Source organism: Enhydra lutris, unplaced genomic scaffold (assembly GCF_002288905.1).
Source record: "Enhydra lutris kenyoni isolate GAN:26980312 unplaced genomic scaffold, ASM228890v2 scaffoldscaffold22, whole genome shotgun sequence".
Classification (NCBI taxonomy): Eukaryota; Metazoa; Chordata; class Mammalia; order Carnivora; family Mustelidae; genus Enhydra; species Enhydra lutris.
Genome location: NW_019154106.1, coordinates 30,120,395 through 30,146,464, shown reverse-complemented (window position 1 = coordinate 30,146,464; position 26,070 = coordinate 30,120,395). Strand labels below are relative to the sequence as shown.

The 26,070-nt window shown below is 36.9% G+C and overlaps 1 protein-coding gene across 1 annotated transcript in view; it reads right to left on the bottom strand.

Annotated features, from left to right (window-relative positions):
* LOC111149926 overlaps nt 1-8,341 on the bottom strand; it is a 270,882-nt gene extending 262,541 nt beyond the window's left edge. The window contains exon 1 of the mRNA XM_022507207.1: nt 8,219-8,341. Coding sequence (XP_022362915.1) covers nt 8,219-8,341 — 123 coding nt within the window. The remainder of the gene's footprint in view (nt 1-8,218) is intronic.
* Nucleotides 8,342-26,070: the final 17,729 nt, after the last annotated feature.

Genomic DNA, 26,070 nt, shown 5'->3' with positions numbered 1-26,070 from the left:
CAACACCAATCTCCCTTTCTTCTAACTCCATTTGATACACCCACCTACGCACAATGTCTTTAAGCTCCTTTGGTTATTATTTTTCTGTATCATACAATTAGCACCTCACTATATGCTGTCCAGCTGCTCATCTGTAAAACAAGCACAATGATCTAGTTGACCTCAAAAGTCCCTTCCTTTGACTCTAACAATCTATGAATTTATGGCTTGTCTATACTACCCAATTTAGTACTCATTACAGAGTGCTCATTACATTATCACTAATTATGTGATGTCTATATATTTTCTGTTGCCAACTAAAGTACAGGTCTCTTGAAAGAACATGGTTTTATAGCTCTATGGTATATCCCTGCCCTCAGCACAATACTAGCTGCTTACATGTACACTGATATCTTAAACCAGACTTATTATAGTACAAACAATGGAGAAAAGTAAAGGGAACTCCGTCTAGGAAGCAGTTCTTTACAAATTAGGAGAGTGAGCTATGGAGAAAAATTGACTGGGTTACTCACACAGTCCTTACATTTACCAGCTATGTAGTAACATTACTTAAGGGAGTTACTTAAGACTTCGTTTTCTCATTTGTGAGAAAGAATTAATAGTACCTTCTCATAGGTTGTTGCAAAGATTAATGAGAATACATATATGTAGATATAGATACAGATATTACCTGGTATGTAACAAACATTTAATAAATGTTAATTATTACTGATTGAATAAAGACAATGAAATATTGAAACTGAGGATTAAAAGAATAAAATGGAGGGAAGAAGCAAGATGGTGGAGGAGTAGGAGACCTAAATAACATCAGGTCCCAGGAGTTCAGGTAGATAGTTACCAAACCATTCTGAATACCTACAAACTCAACAGGAGATCGAAGAGAAGAGCAGCAATTCTAGGAACAGAAAAGCAACCATTTTCTGGAAGGTAGGACCTGTGGAGAGTGAATCCGAGGTGACATAAGGGAAGAGAGACCTCAGGGGGAGAAGCTGGCTCCCAGCAAGTGAGAGAGCATGGAGCACAAAATCAGAACTTTTAGAAGTCTGCTCCACTGAGGGATGTCACTCTGGAGGCTAAGTGAAGGGATGGACCTTGCGGGGTCACAGAAAGACCGGGGATGCCTAACTGCAGCAGAATTCCCAGGTGTCAGAGTGGGGAAGCCAGGTGCAGAGAGGGAGCCGAGGACAGGGCTCTCAGTCTGGGGTCACCTTAAACTGTGATCCAAGGCACAGTTGGGCCAATGCTTTTCAAGCAGGGAACCTACAAGTGGCAGATCCTGGGAGACCCCCTCCTTCCTCCCCTGAGAGGAATGATACCGGAGCATGCAGGATTCTGCCAGGTCTGGAGACTCCAAATGGGGCTGTGTGCCAGAGATAGAAATGCTTGGTCACAGGCAGGGTGAGCACAGAGCGTGGCCAGAGACCAGGGCGATGGGAGGGATTGACAGTTTTGTTTTTCTCTGAGGCCACACTGAGGAGTGGGGCCCCGAGCTCTCAGCTCCTATAGGGCTGGAGATTGGGAGACTGCCATTTTCATTCCCGTCCTCCAAAGCTGTACAGAAAGCGTTCAGGGAACAAAAGCTGCTGAAAGCAAACTCGAGCAAATTACTTAGCCTGGCCCCTGGCAATTCCACCTCGGGCAAAGACTTGAGAATCACTCCAACAGATGCCTCCCCCAGAAGATTAGCAAGAACATCCAGCCTAGGGGCGCCTGGGTGGCTCAGTGGGTTAAAGCCTCTGCCTTTGGCTCAGGTCATGATCCCAGGGTCCTGGGATCAAGCCCCACATTGGGCTCTCTGCTCGGTGGGGAGCCTGCTTCCTCCTCTCTCTCTCTGCCTGCCTCTATGCCTACTTGTGATCTCTGTCAAATAAATAAATAAAATCTTAAAAAAAAAAAAAAAGGAACATCCAGCCAAGACCAAGTTCACCAATCAATGAGAACTGCAAAACTTCTTAAATTTTTTTAATTTTATTTTTTCTTATTCTATTTTTTTTATTTTTTCCTCTTTCTTATTTCAACATTTTTAACTATTTTATCTTACAATACCTTTTTAAAAATCTTTTTAAATTTTCATTGTTATAGTCATATTCTATCCCTTCATTGTACTTAAATTTATTTTGTGTATACATATAAGTTTTTCTTTCTTTAAAATTTTGGGATACAGATTCTGCTAACAGATCAAAATATACCCTAAATCTAGCATATGGCTTTGTTCTGGTCTCCAGGCGATCACATTCTTTCCTCTTTTTTTTTCTTTTTTTCAGCCAACTTCTTATCAATTCCGTTTTTAGAATCTTTTTAAATTTTCATCTGTACAGTCATATTCCATCCCTTCGTGTTTACCCTTATGTGTGTGTGTGTGTGTGTGTGTGTGTGTGTGTGTACATATATGTTTTTCTTTCTTTAAAATGTTGGGAGGCAGTTTCTTCTAACAGATCAAATACACCCCAAATCAAGTGTGTGGCTCTGTTCTATTTACCAGTCTAATATATATATCAACACACACATATAGGTATCATATATATATATACACATATATATATGACATATATGATAGGTGGCTGGGTTATGGACGTTGGGGAGGGTATGTGCTATGGTGAGTGCTGTGAATTATGTAAGACTGATGATTCACAGACCTGTACCCCTGAAGCAAATAAGACATTATATGTTAATTAAAAAAAAAAAAAAAGAATAAAAAGACCATGTTGATGACTATGGGACACTGGGGATGTAGATCCAGATAAGTTTAATAAACAAAATAATATAAAGTGGCAGTTCAAATAGAATTGAGCACCTACTCAGAGCACAGTCCTTACCTCAAGCTCTTTATAAGACAGAGAAGCAGGCCAGAGAATGACTGTCACATTGTCTTTGTCCTACTTTCTTTTTCGTTTTTTTTTCAAAAAAAATTTTTTAAAGATTTTATTTATTTATTTGACAGAGATAGAGAGATCACAAGTACAGAGAGAGACAGGCAGAGAGAAAGGGGAAGCAGGCTCCCTGCCGAGCAGAGGGCCCGATGCGGGACTTGATCCCAGGACCCTGAGACCATGACCTGAGCCGAAGGCAGAGGCTTAACCCACTGAGCCACCCAGGCGCCCTTCAAATATTTTTTTAAAGCATTACCACAATGAAAAGGGCAGCTGAGTTATTCATTCATTTATTCAACAAATATTTATTATTTCAGGATACTGTACTAAGTGCTAAATTATAAAAAATGTGTTGTGCCCTCATGATTTTGTGGTATGGTTAATGAGATAAAGCATGCATATAAACAAAGGAGAAAGCTCAAAGGAGAAAGGTGTACATGATGTAAGAAATATATACATAAATCACTGCAGAAGTTTACAGGAGGGAGAAATAAGGGAGGACTTTAAGGAACCAAACTGGGTCTTGGAGAGACAAATACTTGGGTTAAGGAGCATTCTTGCTTTCCCTGGGTCAAAGCAATGTAAGTTAAGTTCCCAAAAAGGAAAATATGGAGCACATGTTCATGCTGAAGACTTCCAGGGTAAAGGTAGAGGGTAGAAAGTAGGCAATTATGGTCAAAGTTATCAGCACTTCCAGATTTAGTTAGGACATCTGAACCTTCTGTTTTCCAAGCCTTTTGACAAATCCTATACCTTATTTTTAAAAGAATAATAATATTCCTTGAATAAAACATCTTAATTTCTATTCACTTGGAGATAGGAACGATAAAAAATTTAGATTTCATACTCTGTAATCTGATGTTTGATCCAGCCACCTCAACAATAAAACAGCACCGCATTCCCTAAAGACTACAGTATTTCAGGATCTAAGATTTCTGTTGCCTGCTTTATACCCACTCTTTGTTTGGTCCAAGAGGGTACTGAGATCCAAGTCTCAATAGCTGAGCTTAGATAAGCGAGGACGAGAAAATCAGCATCCTGACAGGACAGTTCAGAAGCAACCCATAAGAAAAGACCACTGGATCCATCACTGGAATAGAGGTAGGTAAACTTTTTCTTTAAAGAGCTAGATAATAAATGTTTTCAATTTTGCTAGCCACACAGTTTCTGTTGCAACTACTTAATTCTGGTGTTAGAGCATGGAAGCAGCCATTGGCAATACATAAACAAATAAGCATGGCTGTGTTTCTATAAAACTTTATTTACAAAAACATGTTGCAGATGGGATTTGGCCCACAGGTTGTAGTTAGTTAATCCTTGGTTTGTAACAACTAAGATTTATTTTTCTCTGCACCTTACATATCTATTGCAGGTTGACTGGATACACTATATCTCTTTACTCAGGACCCAAAATGATGGAGCAACCACCACCCTCACCAGTCACAGTGGTAAAAGTAAAGAATAATTCTGAAGGGTCTTGAACAGGAAATAAAAGGCTCCATCTTAGAAGTGACACACATTGTTTCTATTTATGACTTATAGGCCAGAACTAGTCACATGGCTCACCAATCACCAGGAGCCTCCTGGTGTAATCATATGAAGTCTGAAGAGCAGAGAACCTGAACTATTTGACAAAGTGAATTAGTGACTACCAGAATCAAGTTTAAATCAAAGAAGGTTTTGGGGAAAGTTTTCTTTCATTTAAATAACTTTTGTGTGTATTGTACTGACAAATAGCAGCCTATCAAAGTAAGCTTATAGACATTTCAACTGATCTAATAATCATTCTAGATAGATATAGTTGAAAGACTCATGAACTCTCAAAAGATTTATTCTTCTGTGAGAAATTAATTTGGCATATTTCACTTTATATAATATATGAAGAAAGAGTAATTGATAAAAGAGAAAACAAATGATTGAATGAAATGAATGAAAAACCTGACGGTCAAAGTGACAGATTTCCATCATGTAAAAGGTGTAAAATAGCTTAGATATGCATATATATATATGTATATATATATATATATACATATATATAATTATAGATCTTATTATGCTTCTTAATAATAATTTTGAAAAATTATATCTTTCCCTTATCAACTAAAGTTCAGATCCAAGATACCTTCTAATATCTATTAGCCAGGTTTTTTTCTTTTTTTTTTTAAGTTTTTAAATTTTATTTATTTATTTGACAGAGAGAGAGAACAAGAGAGGGAATACAAGCCTGGGGGAGTGGGAGAGGGAGAAGCAGACTTCCCACCGAGCAGGGAGCCATATGCCAGGCTTGATCCCAGGACCCTGGGATCATGACCTGAGCCAAAGGCAGAGGCTTAATGACTGAATCACCCAGGTGCCCCTAGATTTTTCTTTTCTAATTTCTTTTTTAAAAGATTAATCCAAGAATTCTAAGATTGTTTTAATTATAAGAATAAACACTAGGGGTTACATATTAATTTCTAAAAGAACTAGAAAGAATTCCTGGGAAGGCCATTCATTGTTAAATTAATGAGACTAAGTTGAAAATGGGATTTTCCATCCACATTATTACCTACTTACTGATATCAGTATAAAGAAGTCCATAAACTAGTAGTTACCAATTAAAGGACCTCCCAATCACACATACTAATAACAAGTGATAAAATTCCAAAGAAATGAGGCACATATAAACAGAATCACAGACTTTAGAACTGGAAGAACTGAGAAGGAATCAATCCAACTTTCTACACCACTCTGTTCTCAAAAGGAAAAATAAATGGCCATGAAGATTATATATCAACGCCTAAAGGATAGAAGATGATTTACAATTTTAAATTTGGAAATATATTTTGTTTTTATAATAAAAACTACAGAAAGTAAATGTACTTTGTTAAGTGTGATTTGAAGATAATAAAGTGAGAAAAATTTAGAGTGGGCCCAATAAATTAACTCTATGTACAATGTTCTATCACCTGAAGCTCACTCACACAGGTACAGTACAACTAGAAATAGTATTTATGCTGCATTTGATAAAAATAAGAATTTCACATTTTAAGATGAGTATATAAAAATCAAAACTGATTATTTACTTATTGCAATGCAATAACTAAAATGGAATTTCAAACTCTCCAACACTTCCTATAACATCTTCCATTTCAATGAATTAAAGTTTATCTCTGGATTGCATAAATCAGAGAGTTTCCAACCTGCCTTCAGGAACTACTTCAATTGGCAGACAGTAAGCTACTAAGGTAGATGTACAGAAAATAAACAAAAATTTAGCTTACTGGGGAATAGGCTTGCTTAGATACCTAGAATAGCCTCACTTTCTTAACAACTGTCATTAACCTTGTTCAAAATATGAAATTACCATAATAAATTCTACAAGATTTCCCCATGCTTCTCTATACACACACACACACACACACACACACACACACGCACACACACAGAGGCAGAGGGATAGGCACACACCTTTCTAAGTAGCCACAGGTGGCAGCCAAAAAAAGAACATAGGATGAAACTGTCATCAAGTTAGGATGTGCATATTCATCAAAGGAAAATCCAGTCTTATTAACCTCATGAATGTGCTACCTGTATAAAAAAAACATTTTGAAATGGCATCATGTGGTCTTCATAATCTGAATATCATTTTATTCACAATTTCACAGATGTTATTTTTTAGAAATAGATTTGGTACTTCTTTCCTCTTAAAAATGTGATAGTCTGTGCCATGCCAGTTTAGAAAGCTCTTAAACAAATTATCAACCCATAGACATAAAACCTATAAACTTCCTGAGTGAAATAGCTTTTTGAATCACAAGGAATATAAAGAACTCCCACTGCTGGAGAAATTCCCAAGAATTCTTGCCTATTGATGTTTCCGAAAACTTTAAGAGGAAAATTGGGGGGAAGTTCCAAGATAGCTATTTGATGGTTAAAGTTATCAAGTTTTAAGTTTTACTAAAGACAAATAGCTCTTTTTAGCTATTATATGTGATGAAGAAAATTGTAGTTAGATTTCTGTTTTGTGGCCAAATAAACCACACCATTTTTTCAAGACGGGGAAATTACCACAATAATAAGCTGACTTTGAAGTTATAATAAAATTTAGCCACTTCTTTTAAAAATATTATTGACTATTGGGGCGCCTGGGTGGCTCGGTGGGTTGGGCCGCTGCCTTCGGCTCAGGTCATGATCTCAGGGTCCTGGGATCGAGTCCCGCATCGGGCTCTCTGCTCAGCAGGAAGCCTGCTTCCCTCTCTCTCTCTCTGCCTGCCTCTCCGTCTACTTGTGGTCTCTCTCTGTCAAATAAATGAGTAAAATCTTTAAAAAAAAATATATTATTGACTACCAAACGCAAGCACTAACCTAGGTGCTAGGAACACTCTGTAGTGAATTTTTTTTCTCTCTCTTTCTTTCTTTCTTTTCTTTTTTTCTTCTTTTAAAAAATTATCCAATATTCAAGTTCATTTTCAATTTAGGGGTAATTTAGAGAGCATTCCTCATCCAGTCCACTGTTGGTGGATGGTAGTGCTCTGTTTTATTCCCATAAAAGCCAAGGGGAAGGACCCTTCCTGGGAGCACAGTGTATAGACACATGAGCAAGATTCAGCCCCTCAGATGCCCCTACCTGGATCTTCCACCTGGAGTGAGTAACCCAAAGACAAGATGGAGGAGCCCCTTCCTCCATCTTTTGTTGATTTGCTATCATTTCGATACTTTATTTGTTTGGTTTGGTTTGGTTTAAAGTAGCCAGTTGGATTTTGTGTATTATAATTGAAAACCCTGATTAACACAATCTGAATGAAGCAAATAAACAACAGTGCTGAATTCACAATCAAGATGTGTGGTGAGAATCAGTGGAGAAATATTCCTATTTATTAAATGTTCTGCATCATTCAACATCAAGCACTAGCTTCCAAAACTCTGCTTGGCAATCTGCAAGAAGGTTTAAGACTCATTGTCAGGGCAGTCAATTGTGTGGAAAATAAAATAACAATATGTCAAAACCTGGTTATCTGCCTGGCTTTAACATTTGGATGCCAATCACAAGTTATATTCTACACTGTGTTTGGTTGGTTGTCAAAAGGAAAGAAGACTGGATGAATTCAAGAACTGAAGGTCAGAGTTGCTATGCAAAAGACCAGCTGCCTCAAAAACTGATCATCTTGGAGGAGCTTGGGATGTTTAGCAGGTAATCTGAGGTTGTTAATATGTTAAACCTGAAGCTTCAAGGGAAAGCATCAACATCACTGTTAATTTCAATAACTGTATCCAACATTTAAAGGCAAACAACAACTATGGATATAGCAAATTGGTGCTAAAATGCCCTTCATTTTCCCATTTTGATGAAGCTCTCAAATGTGTACCTCTTCAGGGATTTCCGGCTTCCTTTCCTTCATCCATTCTTCCCAGAGTGTCCAGAGCGATCTTCCCAAATATAAATCAGCACCTTTAACGCCCCAGTTTAAGATGCTTCGAAGACCTTCCATCACACTTACCATAAAATCCCAGCTCCTCCACACCTGCCTACTAGCCTCATATGACCTGGCCCCTGCGTGTTCTCAGAGCTCAGTCCTCTCCACTCTCTTCCTTACCAAGACATACTTTCCTTCTTGTTTCTTCCAAACACTCCATGCTCACATTATCTGGGGTCTTTTGTACTACCTGTTCCATATTCCTGCAGAGAATTAGATTATCATTGTCCTTCAGGTCTTAGCTTAAATACCACCTCCTCAAAGAGGCCCTCCTTGTGTAGTGACCTATTCATTCACTGTGTAAATTAACTGCACTGGGTCCAGTTTGTGCCCCACCACAAGCCCATGAAAAACAGGTATCTCTGCCTTGCCAAAATGGCCCTAGTGACCAGTCATTACAGTTCCTCCCAAAATAAAGCTCTGACCACTATGACCACTACAGCCTTTATAGGTCAACAAGCCCCATAGACAGTGCCAACTAACAAGGAGAGGGCTCCACACTTTCCTTCCAGCTAGATCAGACTCATGTCTGGCTTTGCCAAAGGCTGCCCGGGCAGTTAGCAGAGAATGAAGATGGTAAGGAATCAACAAATCAACTGCTCAGCCTTATTACCCCACCCTTCTATATGCTGTTCTGAAAGGCAGAAACTTCATGCTGTCTTTCTGGAAACACCTTATAAGACAAGTATCTGATTGTTACAAACCTGTGGCCACTTAAGTAATTCATTTAGCACTGGCTTTCCCTCCTTTTCTGCCTCTCTTCCTTTTTTCTCTAACTCTTCCCTGGTATCATAATAAAACATTATCATGGAAGCTTTTATCTTAGGCTGTTTTCTAGGGAGCCTAGGGTTAAACAGTGACAACATTTAATTCAGTCCCTAACATTTTCTTATTTAACTCTTTGTTTATGTGACTATTCCCTACTTCCAACCTGCATGAGCCATGGTCCCCTCACTTCAACCTACCCAGAATGTAAAAGTTTGGAACTTGTTTGAGCACACTTTATCTATCTTGTCCTCTAGGGCTTTGAAGAATGTCTGATACATAAGATGCTTAATAAATATTTGTTGAATAAGTAAAAAGAATATAACAGCACAGCATCTAACGCCAGCTAAGTATGTCAATCTGAATGTAAGGGCAACAAGAGACTGGATGGAACTATATCTGTCTTGTTGACTCCTGTGTCCTCGAGGCTGAACATTACGTAACACACAGCTGCTCTCAAAAAATATGTTTAAATTGGAAAGGATCGGCAATATTAATGACTAGAAATTATTGGCAAAACTGGTTACTACACGAGGGAATGATGACTAAGAGTTGTAAAGGCACCAAATAAGAGTATAATTCTATCCCATTCTATCAGATTTTCAGCATCATTCCACATTTCAAGCAAAGATTGTGATCGGGAACTAAATATTGAATGTGTTTAATCTACAAAAATTGATAGCAAAAGCAAATAGTAACAATAGAGTCAAGATCATGTCAATCACTATATACATGCAACTCATCAATGTTCAAAATAATATTTAGCTTGATATATTTATCTAATGCACACAGTTGCCTGTTAATGGACATTTAGGTTGTTTCCAATTTGTATTTATAAACACTACTCTAATAAATGACATTGAACATTTAGCTTTAAATACTTGTTAAGGGAAATTACCATTTTGATAAAAGTGCAAATCACCCTCCAAAAAGTTTTAAGATTTTTAAGTAGGCAGAGAGGCAGACAGAGAGAGGAGGAAGCAGGCTCCCTGCTGAGCAGAGAGCCCAATGTGGGGCTCGATTCCAGGACCCTGGAATCATGACCTGAGCCGAAGGCAGAGGATTTAACCCACTGAGCCATGCAGGCACCCCTCACCCTCCAAAAAATCTGCTCTATTTTTACACTCCCACTCTGAGGGTAGGGAAATATCTATTTACTCTCACTCTCACCAATTCTAGGTTTCTAAGTGTGAGCAATCTTTTTAATCATTATCATAATGTTAGGTGAATACTTACACCATATTTTGATTTTCATTTTTAAAATTATCTATCCATTCAATTAATATAATTCAATATTTTAATGGTCATTTTTGCCCCTTTCTTCTGTAAACCCTCTCTCTCTATATATATATATATATCCTAGGCCTGTTTTTCTACCATCCACCTATTTCTTATTGACTTGAAAGGGCTCTGTATCTTCAGAAATTAGGCCTTTATTATGGATGCTACAAATCTAGTCTCTATCATTTGTCTTTCAATTTTCTTCCCACTTTAATGATAAATCTTCATTTTTTATTTTTTTAAGATTTTACTTATTTATTTGAGATAGCACATGAGAAAGAGAGAGCATGAGCAGGGATAGGGGCAGAGGGAGAGGGAGAAACAAACCCCCTGCTGAGCAGGGAGCCTGACACGGGATTTGATCCCTGGATCCTGGGATCATGACCTGAGCTGAAGGCAGACACTTAACCGACTGAGCCACCCAGGTGTCCCTTCATAATTTTTTTTTAATCACAAACAAATATTAAGAAAGATGGAAGAGTGTTCTAGAGGTCTACATACAATGACAAAATGTATGAGAAAGGTGCTGTAGATAAGTAGTGTGAACTCCAAAAAAGGATTTTGTTGATTGGTGGTGGGACAAGATCAAGATCGATGGATGGACTCAGTGTTCATCAGTCTTCCTCACATAGTGAGCAGTGGGCATAGCAGTGGCAGGTGGTGAATAAAAGAGCAAACCCAAATACAGACCATGATACATCCATGAACTATTAGGTTTCAACTGAAGCAAAGAGGTAAAAGGATGAAGGATGGAGAGAGAGAAGGCTTTGTCTATAGGTCTTCTCAGATATTGAGATTTCACCGTAATCGCTCCCGTCTATGTTCCTTTTACTTGATCATACATTTTCCTTCATCTGACAGCCCCCTTACAATCCATTCCACCTGTCCAATATAAGCTTTTGTAAAGATGCATATATTGTAAATAAGCAGGGGCTATATTTTAAACTGTAATGTATATCCTGGCATGTCCAGCATATGGTAGGTCTTCTGTAAGTAGAGGCTTCTCCACATGGGTAAATGATCTAATCTGATCACACAAACCAGAAGCCAGAGACAACACCCTCCCTTTCTCTATTCAGCCAATTACAACATTCCACCAACACTAACTCTCCAAATGTCTTAAATTCTTCCCTGTCTTAATCTTCACTCTCACCATATAAAAGCAGTTCCTCATCTGTTCTCACTTTAGACTAATATAATGACTTTTTGACTATTCTCTCTGCCTCCAAAATTAGACCACTCTGACTTATTCTCTCTCATATTGTTAATTTTTCTCTTAAAAATTCAAATCTAATTCTTTTACTTCCTAATTAAAATCTATCATGGGAAAACTCCTTAGGTTGACACACAAGGATGTACTTGTCCAGTGTCTGCTTCCCTTTCTAGTTATGTGTCCCACCCACCATCTCTATCTGCTGAACTATGATATTTCCACTATATTGACTATATACCCAACTATATCAACTACATACTTAGAGATCCTGTATACCACTGGCCCACCTAGCCTCTGTTCCTTGACATAAGCCATTTCTCTGGCAGGAATACCCCTCTACCTTTCCTAAGGCCTAATCATGCTTTATAGTTCAGTTTAAAAATCATGTCTTCAAGGGCACCTGGGTGGCTCAGTGGGTTAAGCCTCTGCCTTTGGCTCAGGTCACGATCTCAGGATCCTGGGATCTGGCCCTGCATCCGGCTCTCTGCTTAGCAGGGAGACTGTTTCCCCCTCTTCCGCCTGCCTCTCTGCCTACTTATGATTTCTCTCTCCGTCAAATAAATAAATAAAATCTTTAAAAAAAAATCATGTCTTCAGCAAGCCTTCCCTAATATGCATGTACACACACACGCACACACAGTGTGTTACCCCTTCCTTTGTGCTACCTTAGCACATTGTTCAGATCTATACTATAGCAATTGTTATATCATAGTGAATGTATTTATCTACAGGACTGTCTCTCCTAACTAAACCATGAGCATTTCAGGCTAGGGTCCAAAACTGTCATTTTCATATATTTCACTGCTAACACTGTAAGTACTGGCGCACACTTACACACTAAGTTGCCAGTAAATGTTTATTGAATGAATGCATGTGTGAATATTTGTTGATTGATTTTCTCACCTTTCTATTACCTTTCTACTCTATGGTAGTGAGATTCTGAAAGTTAATTCCTCCTCCTACCATGTGCCAGTTTATTAGTTTCCATGGCCAGTTACAGCAACAAGAAAGAGGACACAAAGAACAATCCTGTTTGCACCAAAACTCTGTCATGTTCTGGCATACCCATTTCCACCCCTGTAAGCATCTCAAACTAGACAATAAAATGCTATATCTGAGCTTCCAAGAGTAATTTTAAAGTCCTGCCAGAGATTCAGAAGTGTTTGTGGGGAAGTTATGATGGCTGGAAAACATGAACAACAGAAAGCTATTTTGAGGATTCCATAAACAAGGTTAAGGGGCGTGAAATTTTCTAGTTGTTCACTACATCTCAGGGTCACAGGCTCCACAGCGTAGAATCAAAGTACTAAACAAGGTAAGAGAACGCTACATCTAAGTGTTTGGGTCACAAGAAAGTGATACAGCATGACTCTCTATCTTTTGAAAGTGATGCTTATTCAAATTTTGGGTTGTAAGACCAGAATGATAGGGTTTCTAGGATTCTGATCAGTAAAAATTGACCATAAGCCCCTAAAGATGTGGTCTTGTCTGTCACTATCTTTCTAGGCCCAAGAAAGAAAAGTAAAATAGAAGGTTAATAGGAACATAGAAAGTTAACTCATTATTCTTTTTTAGATTTTAACAACAGCTGCAGTTCTCCTTTGTACATTAAATTCTTTTTAAAAAAGATTTCATTTATTTATTTATTTGAGAAAGAGAGAGAAAATGAGGGGGGGAGGGGCAGAGGAAGAAGGCAGAAACAGACTTCCCACTGAGCAGGGAGCCCCATGTGGGGCTCAATCCCAGGACCCAGGGATCATGACCTGAGCCAAATGCAGATGCTTAACCAACTGAGCTACCCAGGAGCCCCAATAAATAAATAAATTTTAAAAATCTTTAAGAAAATTGGTAAATAAAAGAATTGAGCATTCATCTTCCCTTACCACTGAGTAACTAACTAGCAGAGGTGGGGAAGTATCTCTATGTGGAATCATATTAATTATTAAATAACAAATTATTATAACTAGTTGCAAAATCTAATGACTTAATGGGTCCAAATACTGGGGCATCAACAGCTGCTAACATCACAAAGAGAGAGACAATCAGACATATGCGCCTCCTCATGAAAGAACACACTGCACCTATAATTTTGCCAAAAAATCAGAACCTTACTTTGATAAAGTCTCTGGACCCATGACCAATCTATACAAAATACACAGAACAGAGAAACAGGTTGAACTACACCGTGGGGATGCAATGAGCAAAATAGATGGTAGAAAATTCTTGAGGTCAAATGAAATAGGTTGTTCAATATATGAATTGAAAGTTGTTAAAAAAAAAAAAAGGAAGGGAAAGAAAGAACTTGTAGATTTAAAAGACTTATGAAATTATTATTAGAGCAAGAAATTATTCATTAAGTCATTCATTACGCACACATTTGTTGCGTTTCTACCATATGCTAAGCACTGGATCAACTATAGTAGAAATAAAAGGCAAATACAAAAGGTCCTTTCCCTGTGCAGAAGACATACAAGTGATTCAGTTTTTTCATAGTTTGAGTGATAAAGGCAAACTCTGCCTTTGTGCTGATCTCTCAACAACAATGCAGCTTATGCTACATCAATTTTATTTGATCATAAAAAGTAATGTATATCTTCTCACATCAGTATGTGGCTTACTTCTCTTAATTGAATTCTTAGCCCTTCCAGGGCACAGACTGTGATTTCATTTTTTAAATTTTTTCCTATGAATAGTACTTGTGCAGGGTGCACAGAGAGTAAATGACCAATAAATATGTTTAACAAAGAGATTGATTCCTTCTCCTTGAAAAAATAAATATATGGCATACAGGCCACCAGGTAAATGCCTCATTACCCTTTAATGGCCTCAGCCTCCTGCAGAGAGGACCATCACACCAGACACTGAAAGCCATTCACTAGCCCTTTGGGGAAAACAACCAGGAAAATAGTTTAATCTGTTGACTGTGCTTACTCAACACAAAGAATGATCTACTTGATACCACCCAGGTCTTGTGGATTAAAATGTTTTGCCTGAATTTATGGTTCCAAGACAGAGAAAAAAAATCCTTTGAGAAAGTCCTCATGCCTAGCAGGACACATGTAGCAAGTTGATGACTGTAGACAATGGAACTGAACTGGACAGGAGTGCAGAGTCAGGCCTGCTTGGGGCAGCTCTTGATACTAACATTAATGGGAAAATCTTCAAGCTCTTTCACAGAACCAATAAGAAGAGTTAGAGGGGTGCCTGGGTGGCCCAGTGGGTTAAGCCTCTGCCTTCTGCTCAGGTCATGATCCCAGGGTCCTGGGATCAAGCCCTGTATCGGGCTCTCTGCTCAGCAGGGAGCCTGCCTCCCCCTCTCCCTCTCTGCCTGCCTCTCTGCCTACTTGTGATCTCTGTCTGTCAAATAAATAAATAAAATCTTAAAAAAAAAAAAAAAAGAAGAGTTAGAAAATACATCAGATATACTTAGTCCTAGCACCCCTATGGTCATTTAGCTACAAAATAGTCTTTAAAGACTAAAGTTCTTGAATATAATCACTAGTAATTCTTTTTTTTTTTTTTTTTCAACATACCACATGCCCTTGCCTTCTGACAAGATTGTCTCTTGCTATGTCACACCAGTACGCTGGAAATACATTTCTAATTGATAAGAGATCATACACTCAAGATTTTACCCCAAAGTTTTCTACTAGAATTTCTGATGACACCAACTCAACTAATATGAATTTATTTAAATAGCTATTATTTAGGGTAATTTTTTCTGGTTAATCTACATGGCCATTTTGGAAAATTTAGAAAAACATAAATAAAAATTTTACAGGGATGCCTGGGTGGTTCAATGGGTTAAAGTGTCTGCCTTCGACTCATCATGGGTCCTGGGATCAAGACCCACGTAGGGCTCCCTACTCAGTGGGGAGCCTGTTTCTCCCTCTGTCTCTGCTGCTCCCACTGCTTGTGCGCGCTCTCTCTCTGTCAAATAAATAAAATCTAAAAAAGGAAAAGAAAAGAAAAAAAATTTTATATTGCCCATTATCCCACAACTCATGGGCAAAAAAACACTATATGTTTTCCTTTACACATAGAAACATACTTTTATTCTGTTCTATAACTTTACTTTTTAATGAATGCTATATTGTGAGCCTGCTCTGAATCATCAAAATAGGCCCACAAGCATTACTTTAATGGCAATTTCACCTTGTGTGTGCCTGTAATGTATTTAATATTTTTTTTATTGGTGTAGAACAATCTTTGGTTGTCATTTTGTCATTTCCGCCACACCTGTACCATTTGAGGAAATAATGACACAATGGACAGAGTATGGTGTTCAGTACTGGCCCCAGCACTTACCAGTCAAGCAATCTTGAATATTTAACTACTTTGAGCCTATTTCACCATCCCAAACATTGAATAAGGTTTACTTCACTTTTCTTATGAGAGCTAATTGTATGATCTATGTGCAGGTGTTTAATGAAGTATCCAGTTATGAATCCTACAACTGTTTTTTGTCATCCTTATCATCAAAATGAACAGTAATAAGGCCCTTAAGTATTACTGAGAGCCTTATGTTGTTATTCGCCACACAGCAAAGCTACACAATAATCTTCCTCCACAACTGAAGAATATATTTAAGGGTTATCATGGAGTTAATCAGGATCTACCTTTCCATTATGGTTTTAGTTAGTGTTCCTTTCATTCAACTATAAGTTTGTCTCATTGGCAGTTTCAGAATTTTAAGTAAAAAATGTCTAAGGTAACAATTGTCAACAATTGTCAACAATTTTAGTTGAAAGGTATGATCATAGGCAATGAAGGCAATTTTTGGCTAGCAAGTGAATATTTTTACTTAGTGTTCTAGAACAATAAAAACATGAATTCTAAAGATGCATTTTTCACATTTTAAATGATTTTGAGAAAATAGCAGATCACATCAAAATATAACATTATCCTTATATGGGAGACTCATGGAGATAGCAGGACGCTAAGCCTCTACCACTAAAGTGTCTACCACTTGCCAGCCTTATCACTATTCCTGTCCCATGTTGGTGGCCTCCTCTCTATCCTCCTTCTCTATTTTTTAATCCGTACTCTCATACATGGTTCCCCCCCCCTTTTTTTTTTTTTACAATTTTCACTAACCAATCAGAGTGGCCCTTTTCTACTAATAGTGAACTAATCAATCCTATCACAATAGGGATAATTTTGGCATCTGGATCTTCTCAAATGTTTTCCTTACTGCTGCCAACTTTAAGAACCATTCCTCACTGCCAGAAATGTTTCTTAACTTATAGCTCCTGATGTTTAAGTTTGTTCTAAAGCTGACCTCTGAATAAATAATAATTTTTTTACAAAAGAGATGACTCCAAAAATCAACTTATTATTGAAAAAAAATGAATGAAATTAATTTATTGACAACATATCGTGAAAACAACTGGTTAACTGATTTCTTATTCAAGGGAGGCTATATTGGCTTAATGAAGACACAAACAAATATAATAGCTGATTTCAAAGAAATTCTTTAACTAAAATCTCAACATCCAATTTTAATTACTTTTTCCTTCATCAATGATTCACAAATTTTTGAGCATCCACTGGAGCAATGTGGGACTGGGCTGTAAAAGCTCTCACTCTGTGAGATATTATAGAATAGCTATAAAAGCTTCTTGAGTACTAACAATTACAAACATCCATAAAGCAAGTCACTTTGTATTACATGCACTCAGAGAAGATGAAAATTAGTTCTATAATAAGTTGGAACCTAAGTTTGTCTAAGTGCATCAATAATTCACCATTTAAGGAAATTTGGAGAGGATCAACAAAACATAAGAATCCCGGCTAAAAATAATCAGACCAAAAGCTCATGAAATTTTCCATCAAATTTGGAAGAAGACTTTGTCTTTCAGCATGCCTGGAACTTACCAGAAATATAAGACAGGGTATCGAGACTGTCACATGGCAGATACTAATTGTTCCGATTAAAGTCTAACAAGCTTGCTTCCCTGCTGCTCTGAGAATGCCTCTGACTTTTGATCCTGACATCTGTGTCTTACAAGAATTTCACTCTGCTCTGACATTCCTTCTGATGTTGATCCAGGAATTAATGGATTGTGAAAAAGCTGGCAGGATATCATTTAAAAAATAGAATTCCTAGTGTACAAGTGATGAAAAGGTATCAGAATTCACATACTCTGTGTCTGATACCAACACAATTCTCAGGTTTGAGTGTTTGGGTTGTTTAATGTTAGTCGAAAACAGGACAGAAAATAAAATTTAGCTAAAATGTTCTCATGACAGAATCATTATTTCAAAATGTTCTTTCATCACATAGGAGGGGTACATGTTTTTACAAAATACCAATACAAATTCCATATGAGATAATTTGCTCGGAATGACTTCTTTTAACATATACAGCTAATCACCTTTTACAAGGAATCTGATGTCTTTATACAATGAAAAGTTTTGCTTAGAAAATCTAAGAGCTTTAAAAAAATGACCTGAAATAAAAATTTAATATTTATGCCATCTCTCTAATAATTTTTAATTTGTTTGGAGACATAGGGCCATAGTAAACTATTGATAAAAAGGAGAACTTTAATTAAGGAAAGTATCTGTAATTTTTAAATATAAAAAAGTTTAAATTAAAACTGTCTAAAGATGTGTTTTAAATTAAGGAATTCTCTTCAGGATTGAAATTTTACACATCAGAAGATACTGCCTTGCATTTCATGGTTCTGGATAATTACTAGATGCCAGTGGATAACTTAAACATAGCTTAGAGTCATTGACATTAATGTGTGACAAGCATTACAGAACATATTTAGTAATTTTAAATGGAAAAAGTAAAAGGATTTTTGAAAAAACAGGGAAAAGTACCATAGTGGCAATAATATAATTTTTTGAGTAAGGAAAAAATTCTCCTTCATGTCATAATGATCAGAAATTCAACAAGTTAAAAAGGAAGACAAGTCAATTTAATTGTTAGAGCTATAATTAATGTGAAAATTAATAAGATTAGTTATTTTATTCATCTATTCAAGCAAATATCTAATTTTCACATTTAAAGAGCATCATTGTTTTTAAAAAACCATGATTTCTGATGATTTTGTTTAGATAGATTGCTTCAGTAATTTCTATACCTTGTCTGTTATTCCAAGAAATAAGGTGACAAAATTTATTAAAATAAGTAAAAATGACGGACAACCTCTATCATTGACCACTAAAACCTATCTTATATTGATTTCTGTTATCTTATAATATTTATTTAAAATTTTGCATATTACTTTTTATGACATGTCAAACTCTCAAGCCTTCTATGAATTATATGATCAGTACACCAAAGTAAGCATTACTTGCTCTTTTTTTCCTAAAGATTTATTTATTTATTTGAGAGAGAGAGAAAAACAGAACATAAGTGGGAGGTGCAGAAGGAGAGGGAGACAGAATCTCAAGCAGACTCCATGCTGGGCACAGAGCCTGACATGGGCCTCCATCTCAGAGATCATGACCTGAGCTGGACGCTTAACAGACTGCACCACCCAGGAACCCCTTGCATTATTTGCTCTTAAGAGAAAGACTTTCTGGCTCCCAAATCTCCTCCAGTCAGGCTTTCCTTACACATGCCCTATGAACACATTTTCCATACTTCACAAAATCAAAGGATTGTCAGTCAGCTCCATTATATTGCAAGATCTTTAAGAGTGGGGACCAGGCCTATCATCTTTATTGTTTTATCACTGGACTTAGACAGTACTTAATAAATGACCAATGAATAAATATATAAATGTGTCTCCTGCTAGTTTATTTCTTTTATTGTATGCTGACTCAAATTCTTCTTGAATAAATATATAAAATACATAATATATTAAATATTAAATTAAAATTCATGTGTTATTAAAATCAAATAATATACTAACATAATTAGTAAATATATATCAGCTATATACTTTCTCTATATGGTCATTTTGTAAAAGTTGAAGCTCTGTCAAATTAATTACCCACCTATAGCTTGAACATTTTAAGAAAGTATTGAATATTTAAAGAGATATCAAGTCTAGAAAATGAGATGTTCAAATTAGGAAGAAAGTGTTACAATATACACAATATGCACAATCACCATCTGGACCCAGAATGGTTTCTTAAAGTTTCTTGACATGTGCCTTTTTCACCTATCTCGACTAAAATAATCAATCATTAAATAAAAATATAAATAAAAATATAATAAATAAATAAATAAAATAAAAAATAATAAAAAAAATAAAAAAATAAGAAGTGGTGCCCAGGGGCAACTAGGTGGTTCAGTCGGTTAAACATCTCCCTTCGGCTCAGGACATGATCCCGTAGGACTGGGATCCAGCCCCACACTGGGCTCTCTGCTCAGCAAGAGCCTGCTTCTCCCTCTCTCTCACTCCCTGCCACTTCCCCTGTTTGCACACTCTCTCTGTCAAACAAATAAATAAAATCTTTTAAAAAAAGAAAAAGTGGTGCCCAAACTATGAACAAAGACAGGAGAGGGAGGGGAACCTGGGTGGTTTAGTTGTTAAGCATCTACCTTTGGCTCAAGTCATGATCCCAGGGTACTGGGATCGAGCCCCACATCAGGCTCTCTGCTCTCTGGGGAGCCTGCTTCTACCTCTCCCACTCCCTCTGCTTGTACTCCCCCTCTCGCTGTCTCTCTCTCTGTGTCAAATGAATAAAATCTTTGAAAGAAAAAAAAGGAGAAGGAGAGGGAAAAAAAGATAACAAAAAACCAAGATGAAGCATTAAATCAGAAAGGGTTTTGTCACATTAAGAAAAATAAGACTGAAATTCCCAAAAGTAAGACAGAGGGTTAGAATTATGTTATATGACTGGTGGGATAAAAATAAAACAGTTGGGAGGAAAGAAATGAATACGAAGAGAGCAAATTAGACAAGTCATTCATTTTAATCTTTAGAAGACTGTAGCTCACCATCATCAGACAGGATATGTCAGAGTTAGCACATCTTTTTTTATGCCTCTCAGGGCTTTTTTTTTCCTTAAAAGAATAGCCTTAAGTTGAGCCTTAAGAGTATGAAATGGTATTTGCTTTTAAATAAATCATTTTTAGCTTTCCAGTTTGCTTCAGTTTGATATAGACAAGGAAATAGAGTACCTGAATTCTGAGTCTGCCTTTATAGTGCATCACAGTGTCAAAAATCACAAAAGTGGTTCAAACTGTGAGCTTTTAAGAAATACAAGGCACTTAAGACTACGAACCTAGGTACCTGGTGCATAAATCTCTACTCCAACCACAAGTCTGGCATGCTGGGTACTATGGTCCTCTTATACTGACCATAATTTAACTTGCTTTAAACACAGAACTTTAAAGTTATGTGATTTTATCGAAGCTATTCACACCAAGACAACTTTGCACTGTTTCAAATTTTTAACAATGATAGGTAAAATTAAAAAGAAGAAAAGAAAATCCAAACAACATAGTCAAGCTCAAAGCCAAGATAAACAACTTCAAAGATAAGAAATGATTATAGTTATTGGCCTGCTAATTCCAAAGAACGGAGGTAGATGGAGACTTTTGAGATTCTGGTTCCTCTGGGACAATGAGGATGAGGATGAAGATGCTCCACATAATCAGAGGTTCAGTAAAGGCATTTTTTTTTTTTTAGAAAAGAGGCTGGGAGGGGATGTGGGGAGAAAACATCTACCCACTGCTTTGGATATATGATTTTATAGAAAGCCAATGGATAAGTGAAGGGTGGTAGAAAAAAAAAAAGGCATGGTCTTGTTGGTAGGAATTCCAACATGCATTAAAAGACTGGGTTCTGGGCACCCTGTGAGGTCAGGAAGACAATCATCAAACTGCTTGACAATGAAGGGTGGGCACAGAAGAAAGGTGAAAGGGGGAAAAAAACCCAACAACTTCCACTTAAAATGAATTCAAAATGCCAAACCAGATGAAAAATAAAATGCCAAGAAAGACAGCCATAAAACAATGAAACATGAATTCAGTCTAGATGAAATAAGTCTTCTAGGATACTACAACAGGTAAGTAAAGGGATAACTTATTCATAAAGGATAAAAATTTGAAAAAAGGCAAAACTAAAACTAAGGCAAGTAGATACTAAAAAGAATCAATTACAAATAGTGAGAAATGAAAATGTAGTGTCTCAGAATAAAAAGACAAGCCTGGGAGAAAATATTTGCAAGATATATCTAATAAGGACTGTTTTCCAAAATGTCTAAAGAATTCTTTAAACTCCTAAGAACAGTAAGAATACAAACAACCTGATTTTAGAATGGGCCAAAGACCTTGCCATCTCCCCAAAGATATACAGATGGCAAATAAGCATATGAAAAGGTGTTCCACATTACATGTCATCAGGAAAATGCCAATTAAAACAGCAAGGGAATAACAATGCACACCTATTAAGAGAGCCAAAATCCAAAATCTGAGAATACCAAGTGGGTGGCAAGGATATGAAGCAACACGAACTCTCAATCATGGCTGCTGGGAATGCAAAATGGTACAGCCACTTTAGAAGATAATTTGGGAATTTCATACAAAACCAGACACACTCTTACCATGTAATCTAGAAATTGCACCCCTTGATATTTACCCAAAGGAGTAAAAAACTTCTGTGTACACAAAAATTTGCACACAGATGTTTATAGCAGCTTTATTTATAACTGCCAAAACTGGGAAGAACCAAGATGTCCTCAGTAGGTAAGTGGATAAACTGTGGTAGATGCGAATAACAGAATATTATTCAGCACTAAAAAGAAATGAGCAGTCGAGCCTTGAAATTACATAGAGGAAACTTAAACACATAATTTCAAGAGAAAGAAGCCAGTCTGAAAAGTCTACATACTGTATGAATCCAACTTTATGCCATTCTGGAAAAGGCAAAACTATGGAGAGAGTAAAAAGATCAGTGGTTGTCATGGTTTAAGTTAAAAGGAGGGATGTAGGGGCGCCTGGATGGCTCAGTGGGTTCAAGCCTCTACCTTAGGTTCAGGTCATGATCCCAGCGTCCCGGGATTGAGCCCCGCATCGGGCTCTCTGCTTGGCAGGGAGCCTGCTTCCTCCTCTCTCTCTGCCTGCCTCTCTGCCTACTTGTGATCTCTGTCTGTCAAATAAATAAATAAAATCTTTAAAAAAAAAAAAAAAGGAGGGATGTAAAGGCAGGGCACAGAGGATGGTTAGGACAGTGAAACTATTCTGTATGGTAGATACTATGATGGCAGATACCTATCATTATTCATTTGTCCAAACCCATAGAATTTACAACACCAAAAGTGAACACTAATGTAAACTACAGACTCTGGGTAAGATGTGTCAGTGTAGGTTCATCAATTGTAGCCGATTTACCATTCTAAGGGAATATGTTGATAATGGGGAGGCTCTGCACGTGTGGGGAGAGAGGGTATACGAGAAATCTGTACTTTCAATTTTGTTGTGAACCTAAAACCAGTATAAATAAATAATAAAATCTATCTAAAAAACCTTAAGTGTGGGGCGCCTGGGTGGCTCAGTGGGTTAAGCCGCTGCCTTCGGCTCAGGTCATGATCTCAGGGTCCTGGGATCGAGTCCCGCATCGGGCTCTCTGCTCAGCAGGGAGCCTGCTTCCCTCTCTCTCTCTCTCTCTGCCTGCCTCTCTGTCTACTTGTGCTCTCTCTCTGTCAAATAAATAAATAAAATCTTTAAAAAAAAAAAAAAAAACCTTAAGTGTGCATGGAGAAAATTAGTGGCATATGTAATCCTAAAGAAAATTTAATCTCTAAATCATTTATTCTCTACTTCGGAATTTTGGGGGGGGTGATGTCATTTTATATTTTAGGAATATAAATTCCAGGAAAAGTCCAAATTATAGCAAAAGAGGGTATTATTTTCATAAAAATTAATATATTACTTATAAAAATTGCCCCAAGCTTCTTGAATGATAATCATTCTTAGTTTTAAAGTGTTGATTCTGGGTTTGAGAGATTACGCACACATTATTTGTATTGCTCCAATGGTGACTACCCAAGTGTAGACACTGACCAAAGTTAGATAAAGGATGAGGACAAAGTTGAAGGAACACTCAAGGAGCTGCAACCGCCAATTCATATGCAGGAGACAGCTCCAAAGGAAATATGAGAAATGATGTTTCTAAAGGTCTGAAGGTCATCCTTTTCTTTTTTCAAAATAATAAAGAAGTGTCAATTTCTCTCAACTATAAATTTAGTCCTAAGAATCTCATAACACACGTAAGCACAATATAACTACAAAATGCAGTGATTTATACCAAAATGTAATTAAAATAAATAAGCATGTCAATGCAAAAGGAACAACATAGAACTCTATCGATTTTTTAAAATAAATGTGACTTTGTAAAATGTATATATATAGTGCCCAGTCCATCCCCCAGATATTAGCACTTGCCTTTTGACTAGAGTAGCCCAAGCAGTGACTTGTTCTGTTTCTGAAATCATAGGAACAGTTTACAGCCACTGGTTACAGACTGAGGCATCTACGTAACAGCTGCTCCAGGTTCCCTATGCTGTCTGTTGGCATGGCCTGATAGAGACTCCTTGCCAGCCCTACTGTAAACTTCTCACTTCTACCCAGTTGCTACCCTGTTGATGTTGAGGCACAGGATCCCACAGGAATCTGTTGGGTGCTCTCATATGTATAACCGAGAAGTGTGGGAGAATTGATGCTCTACAGTGCTAACATTTGACCAATGGGAAAGAAAGTCATTGGATAGTTTCTTCCCTCTCTCTCCTACAGAACTCACGGTTCTGACATGTAATTCATGTGACGGTAAAGGGAGTAGCTCAAAAAATTGAGGATTGGGTCACACTCAGTGGTTGCCAGCTCTTAACACATTTTTGCATGGACTCTTCCTCCACTCTGCTTCCTCTTATCCATTATTTCTACTCCTGAAATTATCCTCACTAATAAAATAATAACACAGAAGTCCTCTCCTTCATGCTTTGTTTCTATGCTATTTGACCAAAGAGTAATTAAATTAAAAATCTTCAATTAAAAGATAGTTTTAAAAGAAGAACAAAGCACATCTTTGAAAACTTAAAAATACATTTCTAAATAAATTGTGGGATAAAGGGACATCACAATCAACTTCACAAAATATTTAGAACCAAACCACAATGAAAATACTACACAGTAGTGTGCTGCTAAATATTTTAAATAATCAGCTTCCGGCAGGAAAAAACATAAAACAAAAACCTGACTCTTAGGACTTGCCAGTTACTATGGTATAAATATTCCCATCATGGCCAATTTCAAGTTACATAACGTAAATGTTGAGTTGGGTAGAGATGCATACAATCAGCTCTTGCGAGCACTATGAGTCAACTGCAGCATACCACTGATGCTACATGTCAAAATTTGTGGAATGAATCAAAGCTTTACTTAAAGGCAAATGAAGAGCTTTAAATATACTTATTAATATTAAGAATGATCTAAAATAATTAATATAAGTATTTAATTTTAGAGGCTAGAATAATATAACACAAATTTTTTGAACATTTATTTATTTATTTTAGAGAGAGAGCTAGTGAGTGTAGGTAAGCAGGAGGAGGTACAATGGGAGAAGGGCGGGGCAGATTCCCCACTGAATGAGGAGCCCGAGGCAGGGCTTTATCTCAGGACCTTCGGATCACAACCTGAGCCAAAATCAAGAGACAACACTTAACCAACTGAGTCACCCAAGTGCCCCGTAATACAGTAAATCTAAAGCAAAATTCCATGAAATAGAAAAACAAAGAAACAGAAAGGATCAAAAAAAAAAAAAAAACCTAGACTAAATCTTTGGGAGGAAAATATTAAAATAAGTTACACTCTAAAAATACTGGTCAAGAAAAAGAAAAGTCATAAATTTAAAAAGTATTAGGAATGAAAAAGAATACATTATAAAATAGTACAGAAATTAAAAAGTTGTAAGCACATAGTACTAATTTATATACCAACAAATATAAAAATTTACCAGATATGATAATTTTTAGATACAAATTATAAAAAATATTTAAGAAGTATTAGAAAATCTGGAAAAAAACTTTAAAAATTGAATTAGTAAGCGAATGTCTCCTTCTACAAAGACAACTGTTCCAATGGTTTCACAGGGTAGTTTTTATAAATCTATAAGGAATAGATTACATAGACAGAGATTTTCATTGATAAGAAGATAATAGTTGCCATCAAACACCTGCAACAAACATCATTTTATTTATTTATTTTTAAATATTTTATTTATTTGACAGAGAGAGACACAGCAAGAGATGGAATACAAGCAGGAGGAGTGGGAGAGGGAGAAGGAGGCTCCCTGCTGAGCTCAGAGCCTGATGCAGGGCTCAATCCCAGGACCCTAGGATCACGACCTAAGCCAAAGGCAGACACTTAATGACTGAGCTACCCAGGCACCCCAACAAACATCATTTTAATGAATAATCTTATTTTAAGGTCAAGTGATTAACAACCTTAATTCCATATATAACCTTAATTCCATTTTCCATATAATGTAGCATATTCACAGGCTTAGGGGATTAGAAC